General features: G+C 40.4%; 1 protein-coding gene across 1 annotated transcript in view; it reads right to left on the reverse strand.

Annotated features, from left to right (window-relative positions):
• The window catches only part of zgc:153039 (uncharacterized protein LOC767698 homolog), an 80,192-nt gene that overhangs the window by 35,483 nt on the left and 21,278 nt on the right, over positions 1-23,431 (reverse strand). Inside the window, exons 7-8 of the mRNA XM_061682036.1 lie at positions 5,917-6,074; positions 5,641-5,723 (exon numbers count right to left, since the gene is read on the reverse strand). Of these exons, the coding sequence (XP_061538020.1) occupies positions 5,641-5,723; positions 5,917-6,074 (241 nt within the window). The remainder of the gene's footprint in view (positions 1-5,640; positions 5,724-5,916; positions 6,075-23,431) is intronic.

Raw genomic sequence — 23,431 nt, forward strand, 5'->3', positions numbered from 1 at the left:
CCAGGTCAATTAGTTGGAGTAGATTACCTCCACTAAGTTTTACAGAAGAGCTTGTATGCTTGGGATCATGAGCAGATTTTAGCACTTATGTGACTTTGGTCAAGGTTCATACTCGTCTCAGCCAGTCTCAGTCTAACTTTTGCCCCGGCATTTTTTAGTCTTGTCTCTGTATTTCTAGTGAAGCATCTGTACTTTTGTTTATGATTTTCCATCCTCTGGAGGTTGTTGCTGATGTCAATTACAAAGCATTTTAAGAAATCCTTTTGCAGCTCTCAAATTGTTCCTGTCATCAACGGTCATCCGTGGTCTACCTGTTTGGCGTCCATTATTTAGTACACCAGTTTTCTTTCTTCTTCGGGTCATTCCAGATGGCTGTATTTGTATCTTCTCTCAGTTTCACAGTTGCTTATTTTTCCACCCGTAGACAGCTCTATGGTGTTCATGTTGGTCACACCTTATTCACACATTGTTGTTCTACACCAAAATTATTTGTGTAAATGCTGAAAGCCAAACCAACCCAAATGTTTTATTATGATTATTATTATTCTGCCGTTTTTTGTCCATTAACTACTTCCACATTCCAACTTCAACACATTCCAAAAATTCATGCGTGGGGTGCTTGTATTTTTCTCATTAAAAATATAACCCACATTTCCCAAAATTCCACATTTTACAGCCCAAAAAAATCACATTAATTTCCAGTCACATTCAACAAAATGGTTCCACATGATTACCATTCCACATTAAAAACATTCAGCTCATTTAGATCCTCTTCAAAACACACTCCCACATTCCCAACATTACTCACATTTTTCACCCACATTTCACATTTTCACACATTAAAATATCTACATTTTCCCACATTCCACCTTATTCTACCTTACTCCCTCTTGCTTCTACAATTCTTGACCGATTCAAACCTTTCCAATGACAAAATATTTTCCCCACATTACCCAAAATTCTACATATTTCCACATTCAAATACCCACATTTTTCCCACATTCAGACATTCCACATTATTCCTTCCGCCAACATTTCTTGACCGATTCAAACCATTCCAACTAGAAAATATTTTCCACATTACACAAATTCCACTTTTTTCATCCACATTTCACATTTTCCCACTTTTAAATACCCACATTTCCCCCACTTTATAAGAAACTAAATTTTTTCCCTCCTTCTTCCACATTTCTTGATTGATTCAAACCGTTCCAACAACAATATATTTTCCACATTCCCAAAATTCTACATTCAAATACCTACATTTTTGCCACATTAATACAAATTCTAAATTATTCCTTCCTCCGTCAACATTTATTGATCGATTCAAACCATTCCAACTGCAAAATATTTTCCACATTACAAAAATTCCCGTGTAGCATATATTGGGCTTAAATAAAAATGTACGCATGCATGTATGCATTTACGTCTGGTGTAATTCCACGTACGTTGACGGTTACAATCAAACTATCTTTGTCTCGTATAGGGCACCACACCTCTTTTTATATTCGTAAATTTGGGGAAAAGGGACGAAAAACCTCGATCAATCGCTGTACTTTAGAAGGCTCGCTACATTAATAAAAATAAAAGTTCAGTTAAAAGTTTGGACTCAATCACACAGTACACACAGGAAGTGGAATTTTAGAGAACATTTTAATCACTACAGGGGAGTTTGGAGGAAAATGCAGAGGGACTTTACTAAAAAAATTACAGAAAAACATATGTATAAAAGAAGATATAGGGTGAATGACATGAAATGAATCATAGTGAAGGTAGAGTAAAGTTGGGACTCATGGGAGTTTGCTAACTTAACCCCAAATTACTATGCACCAATTTGTACTTTCTAGTAATCACTGCAATGTTTTACTCACGAACGTAGATCACCAGGTCTGGTCTTTCTCAGTCATCTCAGGAGGAACGGAGGCAGGTTTAGTTGAAGAAGAAGATGCACAAAAAGTAAAAACAAAAGAGATGCAAAAAGAAAGTTGTTGTCCCATTGGGGTGCGCTCATAACTTTTCCTGCCGTTTGAACTTGTTGCGGGCCCCGCTCTTGCTCTCAACTCGTAAGAATGCCAGGAGTGACTTCCTGGTGGCCCCGCGAACAGATCAAAGCTGGGAAAACAGATCAAAGCCGCATGGCAGGCTTCAGACAGTGCCGCCGTCATGGTCCGGGGTTGCTCGCGCCCCGTGGTGACACAACAAAAGGAGAAGGAGGAAGGAAGGGGGGAGGGGTTGGCCGAAGCCAAGCTCTGTAACTGGAGAGATGTTAGCCAGGAGCAGAGAAAGCATCAGGGCGCGAGAAGAAGGGATGTTGAGGCTTTTTGTGCCAACTGAGGCGGGGGTGGGGGGGGGGGGGGGGGGGGGGAACACACCCATCGACTTGTGTCTTCATGTTAAATTTTGCTGTATCTGCGCGAGTCGCGCCCTAAGTCCGGGATGAGACTCAACATATATTAAAAAAAAAAACGATTCCCAAACTGTCTCATGCATAGGTCAAGCATATAAAATAATTGTTTAAGGATGGAAGAAATTATTGTTTAAACTTTAGTCTTGGCAAATCAACTATTGTACTTATTGCTCAATACAACATAATTTCATACTGTTTGGCTTCAAATCAAGAGGAACAGTTCTCAAAGTCTCGTAGCCAGACCTGTAAAACTAACACATTAATGACACAGACATCAAGGCATACATTTAGAATGGTTTGTTTTGTTTGTTACAAACGTGGGATTTTTTTCAATGTAATTTTTATTGTCGACAGGCAGTGTCTCTAATCACCACTAGGGGGTGACCATGTTTCATTGTTCAACACTGATCAATCACTTCGTTCCCCCAATCATGCTGGGCAAGTCATGAGGAGACCCGCAACACGTTTATGGCTTCAGATGATACAAACCAGGTGTCCTGTGTCTTGTGAAAACTGACCGGCTTGTTTAGATCAGAGGGCAGGAATGCAAAGTATATCAGCTCATGGGGGTTGCTGTTGACAACTGTGCAATAGGGCATATTCGCTTCACCCGCATGACACAAATTCCAAATTTCTTACCCACATTTCACATTTTCCCCACATTAAGACAAATTCTACATTATTCTTTCCTCCTCCAACATTTCTTGCCCCATTCGAACCGTTCCAACCCCAAAATTTCCACATTCCCCAAATTCTCACATTATACAAATTTTAGTTTTCACTCATATTTCTAATTTCCCACTTTAAATTACCCCATTTTTCCCACATTAAGACGAATTCTACATTTTCCCCACCTTCCACATTTCTTGACCGATTCAAACCAGTTTAACAACAAAATATTTTCCACATTCCCCATACTCCCATGTTACCCAAATTCTGCACTTTTCCACATTAAAATACCCACATTTTTCTGACATTAAGACAAATTCGACATTATTCCCTCCTGCTTCAACATTTCTTTACTGATTCAAACCATGCCAACTACATATAAACAGGTCTGTGGATGATGCGGTCAACATGGGACTGCACGTCATCCTAGAACACCTCCATGGCGCGGGGACCTACGCGACAATCCTGTTTGTGGACTTTAGCTCTGTGTTCAACACCATCATCCCCAAACTCCTCTCCTCCAAGCATCTCCAGCTCAGTGTCTTGCCTGCCATCTGCCAGTGAATTTACAGCTTCCTGACAGGCAGAACACAGCAAGTGAGGGGGACACCACCTCATCCACATGCACCATCAGCACCGGGGCGCCCCAAGGATGTGTCCTCTCACCGCTGCTCTTCTCTCTCTACAAGAACGACTGCACCTCAACGCACCCGGCTGTCAATCTCCTGAAGACAACACCACAGTCATCGGCCTCATTAAAGATGGTGACGAGTCTGCGTATTGACAGGAGGTGGAGCAGCTGGAGCTGTGGTGCGGCCGATACAAACTGGAGCTGAACATGCTCAAGACTGTAGAGATGATTGTGGCCCTCAAGCTGTCCAATTGCCCTGTGTCAACCGGTGAAACCTTCAAGTTCCTGGGAATTACAGTCTCTCAGGACCTGAAGTGGGAGACCAACATCAACTCCATCCTCAAAAAGGCCCAGCAGAGGTTGTACTTCCTGCGGCTTCTGAGGAAGCACGGCCTGCCACAGGAGCTGTTGAGGCAGTTATACACAGCAGTCATCAAATAAGTCCATCACAGTCTGGTTTGGTGCTGCCACAAAAAATGACAAACTCCGACTGCAATGGACAATCAGGACTGCTGAAGAAATTGTTGGGATGACCCTATCTACCCTTGAGGACTTGCACACTGCCAAAACTAAGACAAGAGCATGCCAAATCCTCTTGGGCCCTCCACATCCTGGTCACCAGCTCTTCCAGCTCCTTCCCTCATGTAGGCGCTATCGTACAATGCAAACTAAAACTAGCAGACATTCCAACAGCTTCTTCCTTCTTGACATTAACTTCTTAAACAGTTAATTTACAATTCCATTGTAACATGCTGCCTATTTTGTCTTGAGATTGTTGTCACATCTCTGTCGGGCCAATTATACATTATTCGTGGACTCACTGTAGTAGTCACACCACCCTGCACTATTTGCATATCTATTGTTGGTCAATACTGGCTACTCATGTGCTTGAGAAGCATCTGCACCATTTGCACAATTGACAATGTTCCAGATTATTGCACTGCTCGTCACTTTAAACTGCTTAAACGTCTTAAAATCTCTGCGCCATTTGCACAATAGTCACTTTACCAGACTATTGCTCTATTAGTCATTTCAAACTGCTCTAAATTGCTGGAGGAGTCTGCATCATTTGCACAATTGTTAAAAAAATAAAATAAATTATTTGGTTACCACATTACTGGTAACCTTTTGTTGTTCAGCGACTCTCTGTACTGTGTTTTTATGTCTCAAAAGTTTTGTCGTACGAGAGCGGCTCCAACTACCGGGGACAAATTCCTTGTGTGTTTTTGACATACTTGTCAAATAGATTATTTTGATTCGGATTAAAATGCCCATATTTATCCCACATTAGACAAATTCTACATTATTCCCTCCTGCTTCCACTTTTCTTGGCCATTGTAACTTCAAACTGTTCAGCTCATTTCACTTCATTCCACATCATTGAATATTATTCCACATTATTCCATATCATTCATTCATTTTCCGTACTGCTTATCCTCCTTTTATATTATTCAACATCATTCTATATCATTCAATATGATTCAATACCATTCCACATGATTTCATTCAGCATTTCAACATTGACACACAATTTCTCCAGAATTTCTTTACAGGCAAAAATCAAATCTGATTGGAGACATTCAGCGCGATTTGTTGTTTGAATAATCAATGTAATGGTACACAACTGCACAACAAAACACATCCATCACAAGTTACAAAATCTTTACTCACATGACAAAATCAGTGTGTTTTAACAGGGGCTACCTTCTAAATTGTGTATCTGGATATGAAAGCTGAAATATTGATCTCTCAACTCATATTAATCTGATGACAACAAACTCAAAAGTTTACAGCAAAAATAAAGGAATTGGCCTTATTTTTCCTATACCTTCAGAAAGGTGCAATTTCAGCAGAAGGAAAGTACACCATTTTCCAATTTTCAATTTATTAACTGGAATTTATGGATTATACTACAATCTTTTTCTTCACTTACTTGAACAAGGAACCAGGAAATAAGCACAGAAACCCATGGGTTGCCACTTCTGGATGTCTTCTTAGCAGGAGACAACACCTTACCTGAAGGAAGAAAATAATACATATATAATTAATGGGTGCCCCTATCATTTACTTTGCATTGTACAGATTTAAAACTAAATGCAAATCATAGAACTGTGATGTGTTATGAATTGACAGTGCTTCATGGTTAAGTTCTTATATCATGTGTGAAAATACATAAAACATTTCTTCAGAAAGTTAATGCACTACGTACCAAACAAGTCATCCCTGGCCAATGCATAGAGGATGCGTGAGGCCCCAATGAGGTTGCTCATGGCTGCCGAAAGTGTGGAGGAGTAAACTCCGATGGTGACAAAGGGGTTCCAGATGTTGATGTCTCTCAGAAAACTGTAATCCTTTTGAAGGAGCACCCTGGAAGAAAAACAAATGGCAATTAATTCTAAATCAATTCTAAGACTGTATACTCAGAAAAAGTATTTTTGCAAAGTTTATTCATTAATTTACCATACCGCATATCCTCACTAGGGTTGCGGGCGTGCTGGAGCCTATCCTAGCTGACTCTGGGTGAGGTACACCCTGAACTGGTCGCCAGCCAATCGCAGGGGACATATAAATAAACAAACAACCATTTGCACACACATTCACACCTACGGGCAATTTAGAGTTTTTAATTAACCTACCATGCATGTTTTTGGGATGTGGGAGGAAACCAGAGTAGACGGAGAAAACCAACGCAGGCAAGGGAAGAACATGCAAACTCCACACAGGCGAGACCAGATTTGAACCCGGCCTTGTGTGTGTGTGTGTGTGTGTGTGTGTGTGTGTGTGTGTGTGTATATATATATATATATATATATATATATATATATATATATATGTATGTATGTGTGTGTGTGTACAAATAAGCTCAGAAATTAAGTTGTGTGTAATAATGTGAAATGACACAGGGAAAAAGTATTGACCACGCCAAGTGGTATTTATTTAATACTTTGTACAAAAGAATTTATTAGCAATGACAGGTTCAAGAGCCCTCCTTTATGCAGAAACTAGTCACATGCATTGCTCTGGTGTGATTTTGGCCCATTCCGCCACACAAGCAGTCTTCAAATCTTGAAGGTTCCGTGGACTTCTTTTGTGGACCTTGAGTTTCAGTTCTTGCCATAGATTTTCAATTGGATTCAAGTCAAGTTATTATAGGCCATTCTAGCAGCTTTATTTTTTCTTATTCTTTAAAACCAATTGAGAATTCCTTGGCAGTATGTTCTGGATCATGATCTTGCTGAAATGTCCACCCTTGTTTCATTTTCATCATCCTCGTAGATGGCATCACATTTTTGTCAAGAATGTCTCGATACATTTGCCCATTCATCCTTCCTTCAATCGTGAAGTTTACCAGTACCATTAGCTGAAAAGCAACTCCACACCATCATGTTACTTCACCTCCGTACTTCACTGTTGGTATGGTGATTTTAGGGTGATGTGCAGTGCCATTTCTCCTCCAAATTGATTATTGATTATTAGGTGTTATTTTGTTTTTCCATGCCTTTTTGCATGTTTTGCATTCTTCATGTGTTCAATAATTTTTCCCTGAGTCATTTCACATTTTTACACACAACTTAATTTTTGAGCTTATTTGTTCTACTTTCTTTGTATGTATTGATTACTAGGGTTGTTCCCATCATCAGGTGAAATTTTCAGGTCAATACCACCTTTGGAAGTATATAAAGTGAGAAAAATGGTGATGTGTTAAATACTTATTTCAGCCGCTGAGTGTGTGTGTCTGTGTGTGTGCGTGTGTGTGTGTGTGTGCGTGTGTGTGTGCGTGCGTGTGTGTGTGTGTGTGAGATTTACTCCTTGCACATTCAGCACACGTTTTTTTTACCTGTCCTGTTCAACTGCATGGTCATGCAGAACTGTGTACCTGTATGACTTTTTATGGTGGAACCGTTTTTCTGAGCGACACAGGATTTTGAAATACTCCCTCTGTGACTGTATTATGATATTCATTGGAAATGCATCACACTTAAATGTTTATGATCATCAAAGCAATATCAGATCAGCTATAAGACAACCCAAGTAAATATAAAAATGCAGTTTCTAAATTATAAATCTCAGCATAAATATGCAAAAAAAATCTGGCATCAGGATGGGGGCAAATACCTTTTCGCAGCAATTTATATATAATTCATCAGCCAATGACTTCAAGGTCTTCAATCTCTGAAAACAATTCTGCCTCAACACTGGAACAGAGGGTGCAATCCAGCAGTGAATTGAAATTCCAAGTGCAAATTATGTTGGGTTTGCTTAGCTAAAAAAAAAAACAACATTCACATTTTCTCATCTGTGACACATTTCAGTAAAAAAAATAAATGCCAATTTGATCGTGTTTGTTCTGCCGTTTTTAATGGCAAATATCACTATGTTTATGTTCGTGATACTATATATGGTTTGAGTAGATTAATAATTTTTTAACATTAGTGGACTGGCAGGAACACTTTGTCAACGACAGTAGCAGTTGGACTGGCAGGGGAGAAAATGAAAATTATACCTTCAATTGCTGCTACCATACTGCATTGAACTATCTCACACATAATGGTTCGACATAGACCCAATTTTTGTTTCAGCCATAAACTGACATTAAGAACTTATTATTTTCACATCAGAGATCAAAATCAAGAGACCCAAAAGGTGGTGTGTCATTTTAAACATTGATTGTCAGGGCAAAATGGTTTTCAATGAAAATGTGGAGAGCAAAGTGATGATTGCTCTGACAAGGTGCCTAATGAGGAGGTCCAAGAAGGGACTCACTGCAGAGTCAGTGTACATGTGGGCGACTGTGCTTCTATTAGGCGTCTATTAGGGTGCAAGATGCTGTCGTCAACATGGATGCAGTGAGATCAGAGATGGAAAAAACACAGCAGGGTGTGCATGATTACCGCTGGCTCCCCACCTCCTTCCAATGCAACACAGCCAGAGAGCGGAATTACAGTGTGAAGCATTTCTGACTCTCTCCTGATCCCTCTCAATCTCTTGTGGTGTTTCAAAACATGCACGCGCAAGTGCACAGGCACAAACACACACGAGCGCACAAACACGCAGATTTAACCTGTATGCTGTCATTTTCTTCCATCTTGCGATCAACTTCTTAAACACCTAACCTATAATTCCATTACAACATGCTGGCAATTTTTTGACTTGAGTTCGTTGTCACATTTCTGTGGGGCCAATTATGTATTACTCGTGCACTCACTGTAGTTGTCTCGCCATGCTGCACTATTTGCATATACTGGCCACTCATGCCAGAGTAGCATCTGCTCCATTTGCACACTGATTGAGGAGTATCTGTAACATTTGCACAACCGACATTGTCCCAGATGATCGCACTACTCGTCACTTTAAACCGCATACACTCCTTGAAGTCTCAGCGCCCTTTGCACAATGGTCATTGCACCGGACTATTGCAATATTAGTCGTTCGAACTGCTCTAAGTGCTAGAGGACTCTGCATCTTTTTGCACAATTGTTTTTTGTCAATGTCTTTATGTCCCCAAAGTGTTCTGTAAATTGACTGTTTGTTGTACTAGAGCGGCTCCAACTACCGGAGACAAATTCCTTCTGTGTTTTGGACATACTTGGCAAATAAAGATGATTCTGATTCTGATTCTGATTTTCATCATGGGGCATTTGTTCCACCAATTAAGCCAAAATGTATGCATGTTTGTGTAAAACTTGGCAGACACTCAGAAACACAATCAATTTCCTTTCAACATTATCTCCTCCTGACTCATGAAGGTGGTTCAAAAAAGTGTTCGTTGTTGCTTTCTGACTTCTCGTTTTCTCAATCCTTTCTTAATTCATGTGTAGAGTACACTTAAAGCATTGTCAGTTGTATCTCTTGTTCTTTCGTGCCTCCTCGCTATGGTAATTAACAGGCTCATCACGTCAAGTTTAAGGTCCACTGATTTTAATACTTACCATCAGGGCCCTATTAGGTACTGTTCACTCCACTCAGAGATCTGAGCACATTATAAGTGGCAAACACACATTCACACGCACGCACTTACACGACCATGTGCATCGACTGTGGCCGAAATAGAAAATGTATGTAGATACGAATAGAGATTAATTGTCCCAAAGTGGAACCTCTCATCTTTGGTACAATCTGTTTCTGGATGCAGGTTGATTTGCTCTGATTGAGAAACCATTTTTCCCAGAAAAATACTATTGACAATAGAAATGAACCAGAGTAAAACTGTACAGCCATTTCACGTATCATTTTAACAAGTGTCAAAATAAAAATAAAAATAAATAAATAATAAAATAACTTCTGACAGATTCATTACAAAGTGGAAGCTCTAAGATTGAATAAAATCTGTTGCTTGATGCAGGTTGGCGGCTGGATACTGGTTGATTTGTTTTGATTTTAGAAAAAAAAATCCCCTTAATAATGAATGGCGATACTGTAGAAATAATCCAGGGTCAAACTGCACAGCCATTTTCAATATCTTTTTAAAAACGAAAGAACAAAAATATTGTATATTGTTTGTTTTGGTGTGTGTGTATGTACATAAAGCAAAGTATGTTTGCGTATGTGTCTCAGTTTCTGTTCAATTGCAATTGTCCAAGACTGTTCATTTGCTCTTAGTAGGAGTAACTCCGCCAACTATCAGCATCGATATTCTGCATTTTGTCGCTTATCCGCATCTGTCTTTTAAAACAATAAATCATCAGAAAGACGATAAAAGACCCATTTAAAACTGGGTAAACTTCAGGGAACTATTTACTTATTTAGTGAAGTTTTCAGTTAACTTTAGAAGTGATGCTGTTGACAGTGGGAACTCCCTGCAACGTTTTGTCTTTGTTTAAACTTAAAGCAAAGATAAGTGAAAGATTAACATTTCACTTTTGAAGGCGCTCAACCGTGTCCCTTGGGGAGTCTTGTGGGTGGTGCTTCGGGTGTATGGGGTGCCGAACCCCCTGATACGGGCTCTTCGGTCCCTGTACAACCAGTGTCAGAGTTTGGTCTGCACTGGTGGCAGTAAATCAGACTTGTTGCCAGTGAGGGTTGGACTCTGCCAAGGCTGCCCTTTGTCACCGATTCTGTTCATCACTTTTATGGACAGACTTTCAAGGCACAGCCGAGGCATGGAGGGGGTCCGGTTTGGCGACCTCAGTTTTGCATCTCTGCTTTTTGAAGACGACGTGGTTCTGTTGGCTTCATCAAGCCGTGATCTCCAACTCGGTGCAGCGTCTGCAGTGATGCGGACTTTGTATTGGTCCGTTGTGGTGAAGATCTCAATTTACCGGTCGATCTACGTTCCTACCCTCACCTATGGTCACGAGCTATGGGTCGTGACTGAAAGAACAAGATCCCGGTTACAAGCAGCCAAAATTAGTTTCCTCCGCAGGGTATCTGGGCTCTCTCTTAGAGATAGGGTGAGAGGCTCGGTCATCCGGGAGGATCTCAGAGTAGAGTCGCTGGTCCTCTGCATTGAGAGGATCCACGCTGGAGAGACTAAGTCTCTCGGCTGGCCTGGGAACGCCTCGGGATCCCCTCGGAAGAGCTGGATGAATTGGCTGGCGAAAGGGAAGTCTGGACCTCCCTGCTAAAGCTCCTGCCCCCACGACCCGACTTCGGATAAGCGGACGAAAATGGATGGATTGAGTTACTGTAGAAAACTTTAGGGGGCTATTTTGTTTGTTTAAATTTTTCATTTAACTTTATAAGACATGCTGCTGAGCCTGGGAGATCCCTGCACTTTTTGATATAATTTTAAAACAAAGATTTCTCTTCTCAAGGATAAAATAAAAAAATTAACACGGTACAAATCTGAAAAGCTTTATAAATAAACATATGCTTAAAGGTATTATCAGCCTCCTTGACTACTAATAATTGGTATCTGCCCTGAAAAAAACATATCGGTCTACAACTCTTAGCATCCCATAAATGTTTACAGTTGTGCTATGATGATTTAGCATGTTTTAAGGCTTGTATATACTGTTTGTTGTTACACAATGAGTCACATAAATAGATAAGTGTTGTGCCTTTCATCAAATGTGAATGCAATAATCCAAATCCTGGTGGGCAACAATCTAATTGAGACCAATTCAACAGGTGGTCGCAAACTCTGTTGCAATTCGAGTCAGTTAAGGGAGTGGTGTGTGTGTGCGTGTGTGTGTGTGTGCGTGGGCCGATGACATTGACCAGTGTCGTCAAATCATAAATGTATGACAATAAAGTTTGGCATGGCAAGTCTGAAAAGTCTTGATGTGGCATATCTCCAGACTCATTTTAAAATATAGTCATGACATGTAAGCAGGTAAAATTACTACCATAAACATGTTAAACTAGTAGATTGCATTTTTACTTTAAAAGCTTGAGTTTCATCACACGATATTACACAAACACTGTCCAATCAGGGTGTGACTTAATACAGATGCTTTTTAGTGTGAATCCTCTGACACGATACAAAATTACAGTGGGAACAAAGAACTAACAAATGATTCAAAGTGTTTGGTCCGGACCACAGCTCCAACGAAGTGAAGACCGCTTAAACGTCAGCCGTGATAAAGAATTAAGGGTCTGTGTTAATGGCCCACAAGGGTGTGATATTTGGGTTAAAACTGATGGGCTCATTATTGGTTTATCGGATGTGCAATCGGCACCAAATGAATCTCAACAAGCTTGAGATTTGCAAACTGGCTTTCAAATAAAATCTTGCAGCATACTGGGTGACAGTGACGACAAATGCTATGTTAAGGTGAATGACAGATTTGATAAAATAGGGTGGAAGCTAGAGTTACAGTATATGGTCCGTGTGTTCAGTGACAATAGTAAAAACAAATATTTGCATGGTAGCTACAGTATGTTTCATAATCTTGTGTAAATTCATTACCAATGGTATTGAGTGTGCTTGAGGGCTTGGATAGTCATTATTGATCCAATCATCTGGATGAAATGAGCACTGACATTCAAATAAAGAGTGGAATTTAGGCGTGGGGAGAGAGTGACAGATTAAAGAAGCTTGCTTAGAGTAGGGAGGAAATAAAGCAAAACATCTCAAAAGGAGCCACAGAGATTGTACTCACTCCATGTGGCCTGCTGCAGCCTTCAATTCTTTTGTTTACCATATATTTTCATAACCTCATTTGCCCAGTCGTGTTTTTAATTTATTTTTCATCTATCATTGAATATGTTTGTGCTTTTTATGAGGCATTGACAAGTTAGGGTAGCGGTTATTCACATTGTGTTTAAGTATATTAGAATATAAGCCATGCTAATGCTTCTGCAATTCCGGTTGTCTCAGCTCAATTGAGTGTGGCCATTCATCAGAAAAACTAACATAATGATACCGAATCATCTAGTTTAATGAACATGGAGGGAAAAGGCTTCAGAATTTCCAATAAATGCTGAAATGAGATGGGAGCTTGTTACTGAGATGGCTCCAGCTTATGGCTAACCGAAATGCTCATTATGGGACCAATTGTGTCTCTACAAAATGAAAATGATGGTCCCGTAAATCAATATACCCATTTTCTGTAATATGCAAGGGCAAATCTCTTTTACAAAGGTCTCAGGGTGACTTCACACCTTTAGATAGTTTTCCCATGATGTCACACACCTCTAGATATGCCAGCGGCCTCCAAGTTGGAAGTTGACGCATCATGTTCCGATCCTTTGTGTGTGAATATAGAAATTTGACTGACAGCAAACATCAAATAATGGTGAATTAATGTGTGGTGTCGGGCTGCATCTATAGAGGTGGGAGGGACAAAGTCTCATTTCACTGACGTCAATTTGGCGAAAGGAGAAAACATTTGTAGAGGAAAGACAGAGATTGTGGCTTTCAAGAAGTTCAGTTCCTCTCCAGCAATAAGTTGAAATATTTTATTTTTTTAGGGAAAACCTTTCCCCTTGTTTTAAGATAATTATTTTGACTGGGTACCAAATATTAACCTGGAAAATGTTTAGTCAATCAATATTTGGCAACATATAATTGACATTGATTACAATGTTGAGATTTATTCTCATTTGCCCATTTCTTGATGTCCGTGCAACATGATCATGTCTTTGCCACTGCAGACTAAGTTTCTCTATTCCCTGTCAACTTTTAGCAGTCATCTAAGCAGCTGGATTGTGAATGTACAAAATGTTGATATTAACTTATTTCCGTTATACATAGAAAATAAATACGGATCAGTTTCCAAGTCTTTCAGTTTTCAAGATAGTCCAAGATGGCGCCTACCCATGTGGACACCTCGGTTACGTGGTCTCTAGTATTGTTTTTGTGTTTTTCGTTTGTCTTTGGAGACATCACATGACTCACTTAGGGTAGACTTGCTAACTATCAAGGAGGCTACTCCGAACTTTCTTTCACCAAATCCACTCAGTTTTTTCCCTGAGTTACTCACCTGGAGCAGCGCCCGCGGTCTTTGGGGCTTGGAGACAGAGGCGACGCCACAGAGGGAAGCGAGCCGGCATCCAAGTTAAACTCCGCAAGAGAGGATAGAGATTGGCATTTCCGTCGATCCACCTCGCGAATCTACGCTCCCTACCCAACAAAATGGACGAGCTTCATCTTCTGGTAAAGACTTGTGCCATGTGCTTTATGGCCACTTGGCTTGGGAGGCTGTATCCGATGGCGGCGTCATGCTTCCCGGCTTCCATCTTCACCGGGCAGACCGCGACATGGAATCATCAGGGAAAACAAAAGGCGGCGGGATATGCTTCTATATCAACGGAAAATGGTGTACGGACATCACGGAGCTCAGCACACACTGCAGCCCGCATTTAGAGTCGCTGTTTTGTAACTGTAAGCCATTCTACTCGCCTCACGAGTTCACATCATTCTCGCCGGTGTCTACATTCCCCCTCAAGCTAACACGAACGCCGCACTGCTAATGCTCGCCGAACAAGTACTTTGAAAAAAACACCCGGACTCACCCCTCATTATTCTCAGGGACTTTAACAAAGCTAAACTCAACCACGAACTCCCTAAATACAAGCAGCACATCGACTGTCCCACCAGGGAAAAGAACATTTTAGACCACTGCTATACTACGCTAAATGACACATACCGTGCCAAACCTCGTGCAGCACTGAGCTCGTCTGATCACTGCTTAATTCACTTAATACCGACATACAGGAAAGAACTTAAATGTGCGAAGCCTACAGTGAAAAAGTGGACCAATGAAACAAAGATAGAACTTCAAAGCTGTTTAGAGTGCAAAGGCTGGAGTGTCTTTGGTAATTCAGCTGGCAGCCTGGATGAATATACGTACACTATCACATCCTATATTTAGTTTCTGTGAAAAGGTGCGTGTACCAACAAAGTCATTTCGCACATTCAATAACAACAAGCCATGGTTCACTGCCAAACTTAAGGAACTTCGCCTAGCTAAGGAAGGCGCATATCAGAGCGGGGACAGGGCCCTGTATAGTCGCACTAGAAACCAGCTGACCAAAGAAATTAACATTGCCACCATGCAGCAAAGTTGAAAAAACAGTTTAGCGCTAACAATTCTAAATCAGTCTGGTATGCATTACAATCGCTGACCAATTACAAGCGACGATTCCACCAAGATGAGAACAATAGCAGGTTACGGTACACCACGGTAGCCTCGTTCACTTTAAGGGGACTCACTGGTTTCATCTGTTTACTACCTGTAGTGAATGTCTCCCTGCTATTTAGGGCCAAACCTGATTTATCATCACAAGTCAAGCAGTCCATTTGGAACCATGAGAAAGAACACTTTATCAGTGGCAAAATGGCAGCATCTGTGAAAGCTTTTTTTCCCATTTAAAGACTGAGTCATATGAATATTCATCCATCCATCCATTATCTGAGCCGCTTATCCCCACAATGGTCGCGGGAGTGCTGGAGCCTATCCCAGCTATCATTGGGCAGGAGGCGGGGTACACCCTGAACTGGTTGCCAGCCAATCGCAGGGCACATACAAACAAACAACCATTCGGACTCACATTCACACCCACTGCAATTTAGAGTTGTCAATTAACCTACCATGCATGTTTTTGGGGTGTGGGAGGAAACCGGAGTGCCCGGAGAAAAACCGCGCAGGCACGAGGAGAACATGTCAACTTGTTAATTATGGTAGTTATCCCCGTCTCTGGTGAGGAATCCTTTAGAACAGCAATATTTTCAAGGAGTATGGCGAAACCAACAGTGAAATGAGATACACCTACAGTACAGAACAGAAAAGCATAATCTTATATTACCATAAAGTGTCTACCAAGACATTTTTTTATTTTTTTTTCATGCATTCCTTTACTCTGCGTATTAAAGAAGAATCAGAATACAGTATACTGAAGTTTTTGTTTCTTGTGGACAAGTTGTTTAATTAAATAAATAAATAAACAAATTTTCAAGAATGTAGCATTTTTTAGATTGAAATTTTAAGAACATAAACTGCAAATATCTGAACGTTTCAAATAAGACTGATCTGAGATTTGTCCCCCCAAAAATGGCAGCAACACAACCAAGTTACAGTAGCTACAATTAAGGTTAATAGTATCTGATCCAGACATTTTTCTCACAGTCAAGATGATAGTTTTACAACACAGCACAAGACATCTTAAATATTAATTTTGAGCTAATCATCTGAAGCAGTGTTTGTTATGATGACAACACTACTTATTACATGAAGCAATTGGCAGCAAAGGGGATACAAAAACATTTTTCAAAGTTAGTATATGGGTCTGTGTCATATATTATTATCTCAGGCGTTCAAGACACCACTGAGTTAACTGCATGGAAACAAAGGCACTAGAACCAAACTTACTCACTAAATCCCTTAATGGTGGGATTTAGTGTTTGTCTTTAACCCCTCTTTACCATGACCTTGTAGGTACTTAAAGAGTATAGCTGAGGTACAGCGGGAGCAAGAAAAAGATACAGACAGATAAACTAGAGGCACAGTGTAAGAGAGGCAAGGGGAGAAATGTAGGAGGCAGAGGGACAGAGGGAAAGTGAATGAAAGATAAGTGCTCTCAAGGGAATTGACTGTGGTTAAGGATTATTAAATGGAATCAATAACTAACAAGGCCTCTGTGTGTACACACGTGCGCACACACATCAGCATGCAGACATTTTCATATTCAACTAATGCCTCTCTCTGTTTGGTTTCTCTTTCCAAACCATTCACATGCACTCTTCACATTAAACTTTTAAACTTTAACTGCGGTTTGGATGATTTTCCACATTTGACAATGTATATCGACGTCTCCTACAAGTATGGACAAATTTATAGGTACCCTTCCGCTCGAGAAAAACACACACACACACACGAATGTTGAAATCTAAGAGTCTAAAAAAAATATTTAATCTTATTGGAGAGCTATGGAAGAAGCTGAAGCATGCGATGAAGAGAAGGAACCATTCATACCAAAGAGAACAAGAGCACCATAGCAAAGAGTGGACCAACATACTTGATCGACACGTGCATAAGTCATTAAGAGTTCCTGATGTAATTTGCTGATTGTCACTTCAGGTTGCGTAACAATATGTTAAGTTATGGGTACCGTCATTTTTGTCCTGGCAAGTTTCATTTGTTTGTTAATCAAATAAATCTGGACCATACAGCTGTCCAATAAGCATGACTAATTTTGTGGATTAGAAAATTATTAAAAATGATTGTGTGCATTGTGCATATATATTATTTGTTCACAAAAATTGAAGCCAGTAATCAGGTAACACGACAGGTCTATCGCAATAAATTAGAATAATGTGAAAACCGAAATTTGCTTCAGGTTTGTTTAAAAAAGTAAAATTTATTTCATAGATTAACTAAATGTTTTAGTAATTGTAACAATTATAGCATACAGCGAATGAAAACTAAGCACTTCAACCTCAACAATATCAGAATCAGAATCAGAATCATCTTTATTTGCCAAGTCAAGGAATTTGTCTCCGGTAGTTGGAGCTGCTCTAGTACGACAACAGACAGTCAATTGACAGAGAACACTTTTGAGACACAAAAACATTGACAAGAAACAGTCACTGAGCAATAAAGGGTTGCTAGGTATCTGGGAATGCCGGTGCATTTATTTATTTATTTTTTTGACAATTGTGCAAAAAGATGCAGTCTTCTAGCACTTAGAGCAGTTCGAAAGACTCATATTGCAATAGTCCGGTGCAATGACCATTGTGCAAAGGGCGCCAAGACTTTAAGCGAGTAGTGCGATAATTTGGGACAATGTTGATTGTGCAAATGTTGCAGATACTCCTCAATCAGTGTGCAAATGGAGCAGATGGTACTCTGGCATGAATGGCCAGTATTTTGACTATCCATCCAACCATCCATCCATCCATCCATCCATCCATCCATGCATTTTCTGTACCACTTATCCACACTAGGGTCGCGGGCGTGCTGGAGCCTATCCCAGCTATCTTCGGGCGAGAGGCGGGGTACAGCCTGAACTAGACGCCAGCCAATCGCAGGGCACAAATAAACAAACAATCATTCGCACACACATCAGAATCAGAATCAGAATTATAATCATCTTTATTTGCCAAGTATGTCCAAAAACACACAAGGAATTTGTCTCTGGTAGTTGGAGCCGCTCTAGTACGCTAGGTACATTCGCTCTAGTACATTCACACTTATGCGCAATTTAGAGTCTTCAATCAACCTACGATGCATGTTTTTGGAATTTGGGAGGAAAACGTAGTAACCGGAGAAAACCTACATAGGCACGGGGAGAACATGCAAACTCCACACAGGCGAGGCCGGGATTTGAACCCGGTTCCTCAGAACTGTGAGTCAGATGCGCTACCCAGTCTTTCACTGTTCCACCCATTGAATATATGACACAATTCAAAATATACATCGAGAGAAATTAGGTAGTAATTAGCCTTAAAAGTATTTTCCAGTCAAATGTGTCAACTGAATCTGTATACAACTTTCACTTCGTGAATTGAACTCCTGAAATAAATTATCTAATAAGAGATAATAATCTTATCTCTCACGGTATTAATCTCACCGCACGATAATTATTGCGCGATCGTGGGAAAGCTCCCGTTATTGCAGTAAGACTTACGGTATTGCAGGAAGATTCACGGCACAGGTGGAGCCAAGAGGCGAATGCAGGGCAACTGAAAAACCTCTGTTTTTCTTGCTGGCCGAGTCCTTCTCGGTAGGCTTTAATAGTTTCTGTACGTTTTCCTACTGGTTTTTGTGAAAACGACATCTTCAAATCATGTATTACTGTGCACTTCTATCCCCGTCTATCCAATGTTTTCCTTCTTTGTCCATTGAGAAATTGTCTGTTCACTAATCTAACAGTATTTATTGTCATATTTTTTGTATCACATAAGAAATTTGATACTGACTACTAACAGTGATTTCTTTGCTTGATTCCAAAAATTCAAGTAGTCACATATGCAGGAACAAATGGGAATCCTTATTTTGTTTTCCTCCTCTTAGTGATATTGTAATTGTTTTTATTTGAAATGTGGACATTTCAGGCGGCACGGTGACCGACTGGTTAGAGCGTCAGCCTCACAGTTCTGAGGACCCGGGTTCAATCCCCGGCCCCGACTGTGTGGAGTTTGCACGTTCTCCCCGTGCCTGCGTGGGTTTTCTCCGGGCACTCCGGTTTCCTCCCACATCCCAAAAACATGCATAAATTGGAGAATCTAAATTGCCCGTAGGTGTGACTGTGAGTGCGAATGTTTGTTTGTATGTGCCCTGCGATTAGCTGGCAACCAGTTCAGGGTGTACCCCGCCTCCTGCCCGATGACAGCCGCGATAGGCTCCAGCACGCCCGCGACCCTAGTGAGGAGAAGCGGCTCAGAAAATGGATGGATGGATGGATGTGGACATTTCATTTGAAGAGAGTGAAGTATGTAAAATTATTTATTTTTGCATTGATCTTAGTTGTATTTCTATGGAGTGGACCTTTTTTATTATTTCATTTTTGAGGGGATTTACTGGATGGATTGGAGGACGGATATGTTGTCATGGGAGTTTGAATCGTTCTCCATAAAAAGATAATTCACCCACGACTTTCGATTTGAGACAAACACTCACTCGCACACCACTAAAGAGTGATACTGTAGAAAATGCTTCACCAGATCTTCTCTGCGATGAGGCAGCAGGAACACAAGGAGAGCGGACTAATGTGGCTACCCGGTGGTGGCCGCCGCAAGCCAGGATCCAGGCTGCGCGATGCGGGTTGCGCAAAGCGGAAGTCCGTTGGCAGCCTAATCCCACCCTGTGGGGCTGCATTCGCTGGGAGAGAAGCAGGCGCAAACAACGAGGTGCCTCTTGCCCAATCGATTTTGAAGTGACGCAACGCTGTACCTGCCGTAGTAGGCGTAGCAAGTTGCAATGCTTCTGCAAACTGCATCCTTTCCAAAGAGACCTTTCGGTCACACGGGGAAGTCAGCCAATCAGTGTATTTCTTGTGACGGACACACATGGTCACTTGAGCCAATCAGCCAATCAGTACATTTCTTGTGACGTACCCACATAGTCACATGGGTTACGCATCCAACCAGGTGTGTTTGCACTCAAATGAGGAAAAGAAGCGATCCAGCACCCTGGCTAAGCAGGGTGGCTTCGTATAGCCGGACCAAAAAAGATATTGAGGGACTTTTCATTTCACGATAATCGCAATATCGTGAATATTGTGACACCCTTAATATAAGGAATTAGAGTATATGGGCAGGTATACTGTAGTAATTACTTTTTATTCATATGTTAATTACTTGATCAAGAAATGAGGAAACAAAATGTTATGCGACTTAATATAATGAAGAATATTTCAAATATAGATGTACATTATATTCAGGAAAAAATGCCACAATATGAATTGTTGTCTGTAAATGAAAATACTGGATTCTTTTTCCAACCATATGATAGATTGTTTCATTAGAATTCACATTTAGTGCTTGCCATAGATGGATTATGAGGTACTCATCAATCACTATGAACATAAATCATATAAACTGCATTGTTCCTATCATGAAAAACACGTGACCAATAGGTGGCAAACCATTTTTAAAGGCCAATCTCAAACTGTCACCCAAATCTTTCTTGTTCTTCTTTCTGTTCACTGCACTTAATCACACCGTCTCATTCGCTGACTCCCGAAGCTTTTAATTCAGACAGGACATGTTAGTGAAGACTTGGCCAGTGCAAGGGCCATGGTGGCATCCTTTTATCAAAATGAAAATGAGAAAAAAAGAAAAGAAGGCATAATTGGCAGAATTCTGTAGTGGGGAGAAAGGGGTGAATAACAAAAGGCGGGAGGAGGACTGAGTAGATGGACGGGGGGAAAAATTTAGATGGGATGAGGAAGGATAGTGGCGAGAAAAAGAGGAGTCAAGAATGTTGCAGTTTGGTGATAATGCGAGGAGAAAAGGGAAATTATGGAAAATGATTACATTTTGGTGGCTGTGAAATTCAGAAAGAAAAGAAAAGAGAGTGAAAATAACACACATTTGAACCTATCTAGAATCTACTTTGCCAGAACAGACCAAAATAAATTTATCAAAGCACGTTTACTGTAACTATTTTTGTGTCAGTTTATTTTGCCAATTCACAATATCTCACAAACTTTACAAGACACAACCCCTCCTCTAATATCTGAGCCAAGATGCCACATTATGATCAATAACATTCTTTTTCAAATGCATCCAATATAGCTAATACAGTCAGAATACATTACGGTGATTACTTATGCATAGTACTTTCTTTACTTGGCTGGTATATGAGCATGCAACACAACAAAACTCCATCCGTTATCTACTATGCAGAATGCTAATTCATATTTAGAACAAGTGTGATGTGGTACTGAACAGGTTGTAGCAATCCTGAGTTTTACGGTAAGTTACATCTTTGAAAATAATGAATGAAATGTAAAAGTTACTGAAATATTAAACCGATGTTACTCAACCAAAGACAATAATGGATTGCAAATGCTCGAGCTCCAGAGCATTACACAACTGATAACGAAATAATACTGAATGTGGAGGACCGGTACGCTGACAACTAACAACACAATTAAACTGTAATAATCACATTGGCATACTTCATCATGGCTTTTAGTTCTGCAACAAGTCACACAATTCTACCTCTTTTGATTTAAGGGAGATTTCTTGAACTCTTATAAGAAATGTGACGAATGCAATGAAATGTCCCCAGGACCACAGAAATAGTGGAAATGTAAAAAAAAAAAAAAAAAAATGTGGGTCTGTGCGTATTTTTAGCACATGAGAGACATTTCAAGGTATGTGCGGGCTGAACAAACATCCACACACGCTGCATGTCAGAGATAGCGCAACAAAAGAAAGCCCAGCAGATTCAACCTAATATAACTATCAAGTAATTTATTAATACAAAAGCTTCTGTGGCACAGGGTGGATTAGCCCACAGGTCACTGATGCACAACATTGTGCGGAAGGAAATACTTATGCATATTGTTTGCACTCGCTATATACACGCTTTGCACAACATGAGGGGAACAACAGGACAAAATTTTAAAAAGAAATTAAAAGATTTTAAATAAATTTGTCAGCCAAAGACTTTCACAGCATAATATTTGCTTATAATGTTAGAAGATAAAAATATATATCAAATAATAATATGTAATACAATTAAAATTGTGAAACACAACTGTTACTTTGACTGGTCAAACACACACAGACAGACACACAATTAAGTTTCATAAAATGGGACAGGGCAATCTGTCATGGCTGGCTAGCTGGTCACAGGAGGTTAATAGATTTCCATATCTCATATTTCATCTCATATATAAAGTCTTCATCTTCACCATCACTGTCACTTTCACAATTCTGGCATATCACGTATGGTTATCTAAAAAAATGACAAAATTTGAGGACATTCTATTAAGTGACCTGGAAACCAATTGTACGGGGTTGTGAATGAGCTTCATTTAGATGTGTTCTTATTGTGTGAAGTATTCATAGAGATGGGGAGGATAAAACCATTTTGATGATTGAAAAGAAATGGTTGATAATGTGCAATTTCATTGGTCATTTAAATGTCTGTATCATCAAGGTTATGTTGACCAAACCAGTAGAATTCAGGCCTGCTGCCTAAACAGGCTGGAAAAGCAACTGAAAGAGATGAAAGTTGCTACTACATGTTCTGTAGTGGTACAAAATAGACAATGCTAATCCTATTACCGTATTTTCACGACCATAAGGCGCACTTAAAAGTCTTACATTTTCTCCAAAATGGACGGGGCGCCTTATAATGCGGCGCAAAATCTAGAAATGTTGTTGTGTGATGAGCGCTCCGCTTGACTGACTGGGAGAATTTCCTGCCGACACGCTGCTTATATAGAGGAAGGCGGACGTGACTGAGGACAGCATGCAGCCGTTAAAGGAGGAAGGGTGCGCGTGAAGGAGGACGCTAAACGCACGCCCCCAGTAGGTATATAGCAACGGTAAGTGCATTGTGCAAAACAACATCGGTTTGGCTACAGACCCCCGAAAATGGCACCTACGAAGAGACACACTTACGAAGCACAGTTTAAACTGCAAGCTATTAGTTACGCGGAGGAACATGGGAATCGAGCAGCCGCGAAATAATTCAACATCAACGAATCCATGGTTCGCAAGTGGAGGAAGCAGGAAAACAAGCTTTGCCAAGTCAAGAAGACGAAGCTGAGTTTTCGCGGAAACAAGGCGAGGTGGCCCGAGTTGGAAGACCAACACGAGCAATGGATTAATGAGCAAAGCCGGGAGAAGCGTCTCTACAGTCACCATTCGACTGAGTGCA

The sequence above is a fragment of the Phycodurus eques genome, chromosome 7 (genome assembly GCF_024500275.1).
Source record: "Phycodurus eques isolate BA_2022a chromosome 7, UOR_Pequ_1.1, whole genome shotgun sequence".
In the NCBI taxonomy this organism is placed as follows: domain Eukaryota; kingdom Metazoa; phylum Chordata; class Actinopteri; order Syngnathiformes; family Syngnathidae; genus Phycodurus; species Phycodurus eques.